This window comes from Mustelus asterias, chromosome 9 (assembly GCF_964213995.1).
Source record: "Mustelus asterias chromosome 9, sMusAst1.hap1.1, whole genome shotgun sequence".
Classification (NCBI taxonomy): Eukaryota; Metazoa; Chordata; class Chondrichthyes; order Carcharhiniformes; family Triakidae; genus Mustelus; species Mustelus asterias.
Window position 1 is genome coordinate 82,014,310 of NC_135809.1, and position 12,755 is coordinate 82,027,064.

Below are 12,755 nucleotides of genomic sequence, written 5' to 3' on the forward strand. Positions count from 1 at the left end.
TGTCCTGTGTGTGTCTCTCCCCTGTGTGTTTATATGTCTCTGTCCTGTGTGTGTCTCTCCCCTGTGTGTTTATATGTCTCTGTCCTGTGTGTGTGTCTCTCACTCCCCTGTGTGTTTATATATCTCTGTCCTGTGTGTGTCTCTCCCTCCCCTGTGTGTGCTGTGCTGCCCTCCTCCTTTGTGAGTGTGCAGACTGCCGGCTGTGCTGCAGCAGGCTACAATACAACACTGAGATCTGAGAGCCTTTCCAACTCATGGGTGAGGCGTGTGGAGCTCCGCATTCCTGACTCACCGCGTAAATATGCGGCTACCTTTCAGTCTCAAAGCGGCAGGCAATGTGTTTTCCAAAAGGAATCTGTAATTTTGTTTTTTGCCTTTTTTTTCTGGAGGGGGTGGGGGGGCTACATGCGGTCGGAAGGAAAAGGTGCAGTTTCTGAGAGACTCCAGTTAAGATTTCCTGTTGGGGTGTTCAGTGCCAATCCCCCCTCTCCTTTCAATTCAACTTTTCAGCATATTTGGCAGTCAGATAATCGCTCCTTTCCTTTTCAGCAATTTGCAAAATTTTCCATTGCTAAATAATGAGTTTTTAATTTTAAAAAAAAAATCTTGTTTACTACAAGCTGCAGTGACTAACCTTTCGGGGAAACAGCGGGATGATCTGCAGCATAAGGCAGGCGGGCAGTGCAACACATGCGGACTGCTGTTAAATGTGGGCCATTATGCATTGTGTCCCAGGAATGAATGGGACACACAGCAGAAGGACACTTGTTAAACACTTTAACGCTTCAAGTGGTGCGAGGCGGTGCCCCCCCCCCCCCCGCACAAAAGAGGAGCAGTTTCACTTCAATGACCCTTAACCCTTTGTGCTGGTGTGGAGTTTATAGAGCAGGTCTGGGGCGCTCTTTTTTGCACTGCAGTGTGTGTACAATGAAGCTGTCCTTTAAATCTAGGCTCCGCTATCATTGATTAGTTCAGTTTTGGAAGCTGGACCGCCGGCCCCCCACCCCCTTTGCTGGGGAGGGGAAAGAAAAGAACATTTTAGACACATTGCAAGCCCCAATCTGAAAGCACCGTGTTATACTCTATGTCACATTTTTGCCACATGTAATGGGATACAGTGAAAAAGTATTGTTTCTTGTGCGCTCCACAATCAGTGTAATATTCGTTTCAGATATCTCATGCGTGCAAACTATTTCCATCAGAATTATAAGCCCCTGGATAGGATGAGGGATTATAATGTTCTATAATTAGCGGGCAGGAGGAAGTAACATAGGAAGGAAGACATTCATTGCATTGATATGACTTATTTCACCATCTCAGGAAGGCGATTCAACTTTTCAAGTGAAGTCGCTGTTGTTAACACAGGAAAGGATAAATGAGGTTCCAATGGTTCTCAGTATTTCTTGACCATTCACCTCATTTCCCATTTTTCCCATTGGTTAAGTCCCCAAGTCCCGTGGGATCTGCCGCACAGTCGATGCCAGAGCTCCTGGGTGCATCCCGGAGAAACTTGCACAAGTGGTTGCTTGGGAGTCCCAGTCAGTACACGTTCTCACTTCTGCCTACTCACATACACTGCCGAGTTAACTGCCAGGCCTGGAATCCACCTAGCAGCCAATGTATACTGCATTCAGAAAGCCCAGACACGCCAGCCACCTGGCCAAAGGGAATGGAACCTACTTGCGGCTTCAGACCTGCTTGGCCTACAGCCCTGAACAAAAGTGACAACCAAGTGTAAAGGGAGTTGATAAGCCCGTTAAAAACTGTCAGTACTGGAGTTGCCTGTGTAAAGACAAGTATCTTCTCCCCCGGACACCAAAGAGACACCCATTGTGTTGTAAGCACACTTCTGGATTACCCAGGATAGGGAACCTCCACCAACCTCAGATACTCAGCGACGAGGGTATGCAGTGATCCTCAAATTTCTTAACACAATCATTTCAGTTGGGCTGCCCAGAAATCCTACACAATGGACACATTTTGGCTTCAGTTATACTATCTCTAAACTATTGGGAAGTTTTCATCCGAACCCCCAAAATTATATAGTCACTTTATTGAAGTGTATTTGTGTCAACAGGGAGAGCTCCAATTCGCCATGTGACTAATAGTGATTTGCAGTTTTCGCCTCGTTCTTCTTTAAGAACAGACAGTGCAATTGTTAACTTGGCTGCCGCAGGGTGAGTTAAATTGCATCTGTTTCCATCTAACTTCATGGAAAGGAATATCCCAGGCTGCACACTCAGTACCACCAAAGAGTCTCCTGAAAAATGATTACCTTCTAAGGTATCTGCAGCGAATCCCACCATTAATTCCTCTTGTTCAAACTGATTCCCCCAAAATAGACAATTGGCAAAAGAACAAGAGGGGAGTTGAGGATTTTTTTTTAATGTAGTGAGCATCTGGAATGCACTGCCTGAAGGATGGTGGAAGCTGATTCAATAGCAGTTTTCAAAAGAGAATTGGATGTATAGTTGCAAAGGAAAAATAAATGCGGGGCTGAGTAGATAATGGGAAAGTAGGACTACTTGGAAAGTTTTTTCAAAGAGCTGACACAAATATGATGGACTGAATGGCCTGTGCTGTAAGATTCTGGATTGTTGGATGATACTCTCTGGTAATTTGAAGTTACATGTCAGTCACTTAGAGTATTTATTTTATTTGTGTGTGTTTATTTTAATTATGTTTCATGGTCTTACTTTGACCTGGTGCATAAATGGAGCCAGTTATGGGAGCTCAGAAGTCAAAGTATGAGCAGCCAACGTTTTGCTCACTGATTCAAATGGAGCCCTTCAGGAATGGCAAGAAAACAAGTCACTGGATTGATGAGGCAATTCAGGAAAATTCACTGTCTGTTTTCTGTACAGAGGTATGAGACTCTGATCAATATGTCAATTTTCAATAACCACTGGAAACAGCAAACCATGATGTGGAGATGCCGGCGTTGGACTGGGGTAAACACAGTAAGAAGTCTCACAACACCAGGTTAAAGTCCAACAGGTTTATTTGGTAGCAAAAGCCACCAAAAGGACTTTTGTGTGGCTTTTGCTACCAACTAAACCTGTTGGACTTTAACCTGGTGTTGTGAGACTTCTTACTGTGAACAGCAAACCAGACATTCAACTCTGGGTGTGAAGCTGAGGCTCTGAGACCAGCAAGACCAAAGGCTCAATGCCTAACTTCTGCTGTGGTATCCGGTTGCACGGTGTGATAGTGGTGGGAATGTTAGGATTAGCATTCACTTGGACTAAGAGGAGTTAGTAATTAGTTAGCTAGAAGTTTGCAGGTGGGCACTGAGGCATGCTCAGGCTCAACTGTGATGCCCCAGCAGTCAAATTGCCTGCTGACCCTGCCAGGAATTCACATGTGAATAATGTGGAGTGGGTAAAGGAAACGGGATGCATTAAGCACTTGTCGAACTTACTCCATCAGTGAGGATTTAATGACTTCAGGGTGGGTGACATGGAGGTAGGGATTGGTAAGGGAGTGAGGGGCAGGGAAGAAGACTGAAAAACAGCCTATAAATAGAACAAGTGTCTATTTAAAGCTCCCCTTTCATTGACCACCTGAAGTTGTACGTCAGTGTAGGAAACAACACCCAGGTGGTGTTAAGATGGTTGCATTTTCAGGATAAGCTTGGCTTCAAAACACTGTTTGCAAAGCAATAGTTTTCCTTGATTCCCCCCTCCCCCATTCCCACAGAAACCCCAGGGGTGCCATTTACAATTTGACCACTACTAAACACATTTCCTTTTCAGACTAACTCACACATTTTATCAGCATTTCGTCACCTCCACTTAAAACACATTTTGCCCTCAGAAGGAAATGTGCTCTTTTCTGCTTTTCATGTTTTGCAACCAGCACAGACATCATCCTCATCATCATTTCCCTCCCCTTCTCCCGGAAAGCAAGATCCAGAAGTTAGCTGTGAGCGCAGCCAGCATTCCAGCATAGTTTCCCTCCACTTCCTTATAAATTTGTTCCTTGTCAAGGTTTTTTCTTTTTTAAAAAAAGCCTTTCCAGCCCTGCCTCAGTATAAGTGTTCTGGGACTCCAGCCAGTTCCCTGTCCCAATCGCCCGCCCCAGTCTGGGTGGGAGCATTCATTGACGACATTTCGGGATTTTTTTTCTTTCCTTGCATTTTTGTGAGAGAACTAGCTGGCCAAATTTAGAATCGTGTCGAAAGGGAAAAAACTCAGTCATCGTCTTGGAAATGTGTACTTATAATGTGGTGACCTCATGGTTATGCAAGAGCCCAGCTAATCGCCAGGAGATAAAAATGCTAAAATGGGTCACAGTAGCAGCTGAAGGCTGTTTAAGGTTAGCCCAGCAAAGTTGTTAAAATGAAGCTTATCTGGCAGCATTTAATAGAGGCTGAATTAAAATGTTCAATATGTTTCCGCTTACATTTTTCCTTTTTAACTTTGAGAACTATAATACAATCCCCCCCCCCCGCCGCTTCAGTTGTGGGAGAACGATCCTACCTCCTGCACTAGGCCTATTTTGATAGAGCAATATGGTTGACTCAAGATTAGCAAACAACAAACAGCAGAATAGGTACTCCATTAGGACACTGCAAACATAAAGAAATAACCTGCATTTATATAGCACCTCTCGCAGCCTTTTGAATTTAATGCTGTAATCATAGAATCCTTACATTGCAGAACGAGGCCATCCAGCTCATTGAGTCTGCACCAACTCTTACCCAGGCTTACCCCGTGACTCCACGTATTTACTCTGCTAATCCCCCGAACCTACATATCTTGGGACACTAAGGGGCAGTTGAACATGGCCGATCAACCTAACCTGCACATCTTTGGACTGTGGGAGGAAACCGGAACACCCGGAGGAAACCCACGCAGACACGAGGAGAATGTGCAAACTCCACAGACAGTTACCCAAGGCCAGAATTGAACCCGGATCCTTGGCACTATGAGACAGGCTAACCACTGTGCCATCCTGTAATGTAGGAAATGCTGCAGCTAATTTGTGCACAGCAAACTCCCACAAAAAACATGATTACGGCCAGATGATAATTTTTAGTGTTATTGATTGAGCAATTATATATAGGTCAGGACACCGTGGTGAACTGCCCTGCTGTTCTTCAAGTAATCCCGCTGATTTTATTTACATCCACTTGCAGGGTGGATGGAGCCTCGATTTAATATCTTGTGACCTCTGACTGTGCAGCACCTCTTCAGTACTGTAAGATGTCTCACAACACCAGATTAAAGTCCAACAGGTTTATTTGGAATCATGAGCTTTCGGAGCGCTGCTCCTTCATCAGGTACATCTGGGTGTATTTATAGAATTCAGTCATCTGACCTGTATTAACTCAGAACCTATAAGAATAAGTTTCACCTTTCCACAACCCTCCCTGCTTTGGGAAAAGCGACATTGTTTTTGACCCACGTCATCGAGAGTTTGACTCAATCCTGCAATTAGTGCCTCCAGCATTGTCAGTGTGAGGAGCAGAAATGTTTCGAGCAGATTTCAGATGATCAGGCCTCGCTTCCCGAATGCGCCGAGGATCGCGTGAGGGTCACAACTTTGAGGTTTCTGCCTCAACATTCCAACCGAGAGACAATAAAGAAAAATTAGCAGCCAGCACAAAGCTGATGGTCAGACTGATATCGTCTTCTCTGAACTGACGTGCTGGGAGGACTGCCCTTCAGCTCCATACATCACAAGCAAAATGATTCAATGTTTTTTTGCTGATGAATCACAATGTACTCTTTCCTGTAAATGAACAGAGTGACTAGCGTCACCTGTGTTTGGACTTAAACGAGAGCAATATTTCAGGAACTCTTTAGCTAAAAATAATAGGGAAATTGTTTTTACAGGGCAACTGACTAATTATATAGCAGCACTGTTTCACTTTCTTTCTGGGCTGGTTTTTTATTGAAAATCCTTCAAAGACCTTAATAAGTCAGTAATAAACGTGAGAATACATGCATGGGATGGGGGGTGGGGAGTGTGGGGGGGAATGGAGGTGGCTGATGGGTGTTGAAGGAAGAGGGGAATCCGTACCAGCTGATAAGGGCTTTGGCTCAGGTGTACCATTTGCAGCTCGAACTCAGTGTGTGTAATCCAGGCTGACGGTGGAGTACTTAGGGAGTGTTACACTAAAGGAAGTGAAAAATTAAATTTTGTTCCAACTTAGGGGCAGCTTGGTGGCGCAGTGGTTAGCACTGCTGCCTCACAGTACCAGGGACTGGGGTTCGATTCCTGTCTTAGGTCACTGTCTGTGTGGAGTCTGCAGGTTCTCCCCGTGTCTGCGTGGGTTTCCTCTGGGTGCTCGGGTTTCCTCCCTCAATCCAAAGATGTGTGAGTTAGGTTGATTGCGCATGTTAAATTGCCCCTTAGTGTCAGCGGGATTAACAGGGTAAATACGAGGGGTTATGGGGATAGGGCCTGGGATGGGATTGTGGTTGGTGCAGACTCAATGGGCCAAATGGCCAACTTCTGCACTGTAGGGATTCTATGATTCTTAATTTTCTTTTTCTCTACAATAGATCCACTTTTCTCTTCTGAATGCCAAAGGTACACCCCCTCCGTCCCACTAGCTGCTTTTATGTTGAACTGAGGTGCCTTATTAGTAATCACTGCACTGCGATTTTCCATATCATTGAGAAAGTGAATACACCCTGTTTTCGGTTGGATGGTTCTCCACTGTCAGTTTCGTTTCTCAGCTCTTATATTTTTAGAACTAATTCATGAAATGTTCAGAGGAAATGAAATAAAAAAGCACAATAATTCTTCCTATAAATGTTCTTCCTCAGGTAGCTTTTGCAACATTTCCCAGGACATTAACTTTCAATTCCTGGAGAGTCCGGGGCCGTTCTGGGAGTATTAGTGACCAGAGCTGACTTTGAAATGAGAAAGGGCAGCTTTGCCTTATCTCAATGTAGCAAGTTGAATTTGTGTGGCTCGCTTATGGGCAGAGCTATGGCTCTGAAATGTGTCAATGTCATCCTACACAGTGCCGTAATAATACCATGTCCATGCCAGCATCAAAGTGAATGAATGCGAACATCTATGGAACAGAGGCTGGACTAATGAAAAAAATCACCATATGCTATGACATCTTACTTTACATAGCACTGCTGCCTCACACCGCCAAGGACCCGGGTTCAAATCCAGCCTTGAGTGTTACGATTGCACATTCTCCCCTCTCCACGTGTCAGAGTGGGCTTCCCTTTTTTTAATTTATTAGTGTCATAAGTAGGCTTACATTAACATTGCAATGAAGTTACTGTGAAAATCTCCTAGTCACCACACTCCGGCGCCTGTTCAGGTACACTGAAGGAGAACCTAGTGTGGCCAATGCACCTAACCAGCACGTCTTTCAGACTGTGGGAGGAAACCGGAGCACCTGGAGGAAACCCATGCAGACACAGGGAGAACATGCAGACTCCGCACTGACAATGACCCAAGCCAGGAATTGAACCCAGGTCCTTGGCACTGTGAGGCAGCAGTGCTAGCCACTATGCCAACGTGACGCCCTCCGAGTGCTGTGGTTTCGTCCCACAGTCAAAAGATGTGTAGGTTTGGTGCATTAGCCATGGGAAATGTGCAGGGTTAAGGGAATAGTGCAGCATGGGGGTGGTGCTTGGGAAGATGCTCTCTTGGAGAAAGTCGGTGCAGACTTGATGTGCCAAATGGCCTCCTTCTGCATTGTAGGGATTCTACGATAATTAACCTGTCTGTTCAGGGGCGTGGTCAACTCTTGACATATCAGATTAACTTGTATTTCAGCTTTGTTCAGTTGGTAGTACTGTTATTTTATGAGCAGGAGTTGTTGGTTCAAGGTCCACAGTTCAGCACATAAACTTTTTTTACTTTATTCTTTCATGGCTTGTGGATGTTGCTATTTGACCTTGAATTAAAGGACATTAGTGAACCAGATGGGTTTTTGTGACAATCAATGACAGTTTCATGGTTTTCATTTCTGAGATTAGCTTTCAATTCCAGATTTATTAACTGATTTCAGATTCCACCAGCTGGCATAGAACATAGAACATTCCAGCGCAGTACAGGCCCTTCGGCCCTCGATGTTGCGCCGACCAGTGAAACCAATCTAAAGCCCATCTAACCTACACTATTCCAATATCATCCATATGTTTATCCAATGACCATTAAAATGCCCTTAATGTTGGCGAGTCCACTACTGCTGCAGGCAGGGCATTCCACGCCCTTACTACTCTCTGAGTGAAGAACCTGCATGGTAGAACTTGACCCCATATCCCCAGAGCATTTGCCTCGGCTTCTGGATTATTAGCCCAGCAACATTACTACTATGCTGACACTGCACTGTAATATTGAGGGAATGCTGCATTGTGGTAGGTGCCATTTTTGGACAATATCTTAAACCATGGTCATGCTTAAGGAAGCAGATGTAAAGAAGTCAATGGGCAGGATTTAATGGAGGTGCCAGTCATAGAAGTCATAGAAACCCTACAGTGCAGAAAGAGGCCATTTGGCCCATTGAGTCTGCATCGACCACAATCCCACCCAGGCCTTACCCTTTTATCCCTACATATTTTACCCGCTAATCCACGCATCTCAGGACACTGAGGGACAATTTTTAGCATGGCCAATCAACCTAACCCGCACATCTTTGGACAGTGGGAGGAAACCGGAGCACCCGGAGGAAACCCACGCAGACACGAGGAGAATGTGCAAACTTCACACAGACAGTGACCCAAGCCGGGAATCGAACCCAGGTCCCTGGAGCTGTGAAGCAGCAGTGCTAACCACTGTGCTACCGTGCCGCCCTAACCACTGTGCTACCGTGCCGCCCTAACCACTGTGCTACCGTGCCGCCCTAACCACTGTGCTACCGAGTCGTATCACTCATCAGTTGGAAAGCTGTCGAGATTCCTATATTGCCTCTTTTTGGTGAGATACAGTGCCACTCAGGCATTTAACTGGATAGCAGTAGGTCTTTCCAGGGATCAAGGTCCCTGGAGTAGAAGTCCCACCCATTGAGAGCTGCCAGTCCAATAAGAGGCTGGTTGGTTTACTGAATGGCAGTGCCACTGGGAAGGTGATTGCTGCTGCTAGTACAACACTCACCGGAGGCTAGTATTACTGCTGAATCCCAGATAAAGGTGAGCGATCGTGAAAGGGCAGTTAGGGGGCGCAGGTTGCTGAGTGGGGGTTGTGCAGGAGGTGGTGGGCGGAAGTGGGTCAGCTGCAAGGGCAGAGAGTGGCTCTCATTGCCCCTGACCCCCTTCCTGATGCTGGTCCCTTTGACCATGCTGTTGGTTTGTTTCTCATGTTCCCTGCATGGTGAGCCACACATCTGCTGCTGGTAGAACACCCAATGGGAATGGGACAAGGCGCATAAGTGGCCATTAATTGTCCACTTGAAGACTTCAATTATAGCTTTCCCGCTGCATACTTAATAGGGTGAAGTTGGGAAGGTGGCTGGGTTCCTACCCAATACCCCCTGCCACAAAGGGAAGGGCATTAAATTCCAACCAAAGGAATATTCAAAGGTGCAATAGGAGTTCTCCCAGTGGTCTGACCATCAATTATCCCTCAACCAACACCAAAAACTGATCATGAGATCTTGTCTTTTATACAATCTCAGGATGCAATGCAATGCTGGAAAGAGAGTTTTTAGTTGCCCCACTCAGCTGAGTGGCTTGCGAGGCCACTGTAGAGTGCAGTTCAGATCTAACCACATTGCTGTGGGACTGGAGTCGTGCACAGGCCAGACCCAAAAAGAAAACAGGTTTCCTTCCCTAAAACACATTCATGAACCAGCTGGGCTTTTATGACAATCGGTTTCATGGTCACTTTTGCCAGCTTTTTAATCTCCAGATTGTCTTGAACTGAATTCACATTCTCATACTGCAATGGTGGCAATTGAACTACTATTCTCTGGAATATTGGTGCAGTCACTACTAATCTACCATGTTGCCCACAAAACAATGATGGCACTTTGAACAGGTATTTACTGGTGTGTAAAGCACATTCTGAGGATATGATAAATTTCCAAATCAAAGCAAGTTTTTGTTTTCTAACATAGCATGTTTAAATTGAGTCCTGGATCCATGCTGTCTCTAGCCTTGATCTCCAGCACAAGAAGACGACGTTTAGAGGAATAACACCAGAAAACAAAACAAATAGCCCGAGTTTGACCTGTCACCACATGCAAGCCCATGGCATGTTTAGTGTAGACAGTGTCTCCAGACCAATTTGATCTGTCTGCAGAGAGAAAATAAGGTCAACAAGCCACAAAATAACACAACAGCAATCACTGCACAAAGTCTACATTTTTTTGGTGTTATTTTTCCACAGAAGAATCTTATAGCTGGTCACAGGTTCTGCTGGAGGCAGAATGAAGCCAGTCAGCCAGCCAGCCTTTTCTCTCTTACCTTTTATGTAACTGATCTTCTAAGATATAATGACAATCCTATCCTACACTTCTCGAAGTACTGTAGCACAGTGGCAAGCACTGCTGCCTCACAGCACCAGGGACCAGGTTTGATTCCTGTCTTGGGTCACTGTCTGTGTGGAGTCTGCACGTTCTTCTCATGTCTGTGTGGGTTTCCTCCCACCGTCTGAAAGATGTGCCGGTTAGGTGCACTGGCCATGTTAAATTCTCCTTCACTGTACCCAAACAGGCACCTGAGTGTGGTGACTCGGGGATTTTCACAGTAACTTCATTGCAGTGTTAATGTAAGCCTATTTGTGACACTAAACTTTAAAACTTTCTCCCATCTCCACATTGAATCTGTCGCTAATAATTCACAGGGTTATTTGGTCGGAACCTCCCACTGGAGACAAATCAGCCACATCCCCAAATCCCCTTTACTTTAGCAGGTGAATGGAAAGTATTAGAGCTAAGCATTAAACTTTATATTGGATAAATATGCAATGCTCAAACATTACAGTTACAGTATTGTTACAGTGCGGGAAAACAACAACTCACTGTCTATGCGACATTTTTCACCATCCCATAATCCTTTCCATTGAGGCACTCATTGGTATCACCACCAGCTATGTGGCCCTTGGCTAAGACCCTTTGCAGCGACCCACACAAGAGATGGAAATGAATTAATTTGCACTCCTGAATTAAAAAGTTTAAAAGTAAAGTTTATTTATTAGTCACAAGTATTATATTAACACTGCAATGAAGTTACTGTGAAATTCCCCGTCGCCTGTTCGGGTCAATTCATCTAACCAGCATGTCTTTCAGAATGTGGGAGAAAGCCGGAACACCCAGAGGAAACCCCACGCAGACACAGGGAGAACATGCAAACACAGACAGTGACCCAAGCCGGGAATTGAACCCGGGTCCCTGGCACTGTGAAGCAGCAGTGCTAACCACTGTGCCACCACATATAAAGTACATAATCTTTTTTTAAAAAAAGGAATAATGATGGAGTATAGGTCATTGTTTTGCAAAGTCAATGCATTTTGTGCAGAATGGTAACTGTGAAACAGTGAACACCTCGTGTCACTTGCTCATACCAAGAAGTAAATTAATGTTGCCTTCTCATTTAAAGAAAAATCACATTCACAAAAACAGAATGCCAAAAGATGAGACCCACAGTTATGAGGATAGTGCAAGTCTGCCAAACAAACAGTTTCTCAGAGGAAGTGAGGCTTGCAGAGTGTTCCTAAAATAGACAGGGGTAACCAGGAGGCCAGTGACCAATTCTACCCTCTTGCAATTACTGTCCTCAGAATGAAGCAAACTCCACTACTGACTGTTCCTGGCACCCTTCACTGCTCTGTAGTCTGCGAGTCCAGTGTGAATGTTAGCTACTTCCTGTCGTGCACTGCTGTGAAGGGTCAGGCAGCGTCAACAATCTCCTCATCCCGTTTCTCATACGTCAATGCAAGCTGCCATGGCCCAGCAGCCCCATTAAACTTCAGATGATATCAGTTTGTAAAACAATTCACCTCCTCTCCATGCCTGGATTTCAAGAAAGGCTAAGTACTGAGCAGCAAACGAACTCACACACCCAAAATAACTCCAAAAGGCGAGTGTGGACTTAACATCCTAAAAAACTAAATTCAGCAAACTTAATTCCCACTGTTCTGACCCCAAATATAATATTCAGATTGAACCAGCAAACATTTGCAATATTTACTGGACAAACAGAACAAAATAAATAAAGACCTTTTATTCTGAAGTAGCTTAAATAATCCAGTTGGAGTTCTACACTGCCTTGACTTCTTCATGACAATTAAATGTGTTATTGCTTTTAAAAAGGAAGCATTACTTCAATGCAGAACATTTCCATTCTCAAACTCACTTCAGCTTTGCTTTTCAAACTCGTAAGCCCAATATGATTTTGTGAGGTGATCTTGTTCAGCATTGTGATATGCGCTACTCATACCCATCCAAAATGGTTAATGTCCTGCTGGAACTGAGTCATGCTGATGGCCTGAAGTGACCGATGTGGAAGCACAAATGTGAGCAATACTCCACAGGGAATGGGGACTTACAACCAAAATTGATCCACTTCTCGAAGCACAACATACACTTTGTAGTTGGAGTCACTAGATTAAGATCATGAGTGAGAACTTCAGCTAAGTTGTCTAAGGGCTGTAGATGACAATTGTAGACACTTACGGCTTGATATTCACTTGTCTGTATAGGGTAAGGTTGGTGCCGCGCACTTTGAAAACAACACTCCTGGATGGCATGTTGGTATCCCAATGCCACCGATATGTGTGGTTGTTTTCAATGTGAGGGTAAGGACAGCACGGTGGCATAGTGGTTAGCACTGCTG

At 44.8% G+C, this 12,755-nt stretch overlaps 1 protein-coding gene across 3 annotated transcripts in view; it reads right to left on the bottom strand.

Moving 5' to 3' along the window:
- Window positions 1-12,755, bottom strand: part of dusp8a (dual specificity phosphatase 8a) — a 229,150-nt gene that overhangs the window by 23,178 nt on the left and 193,217 nt on the right. The window contains exon 1 of one of the 3 annotated variants that reach the window (XM_078220445.1): window positions 635-718. The exons of the other annotated variants lie outside the window; for them this stretch is intronic. Within the exon in view, the coding sequence (XP_078076571.1) occupies window positions 635-692 (58 nt within the window). The 5' untranslated portion in view covers window positions 693-718. Of the gene's footprint in view, window positions 1-634; window positions 719-12,755 lie in introns of those variants that run through there. 3 annotated transcript variants of the gene reach the window in all.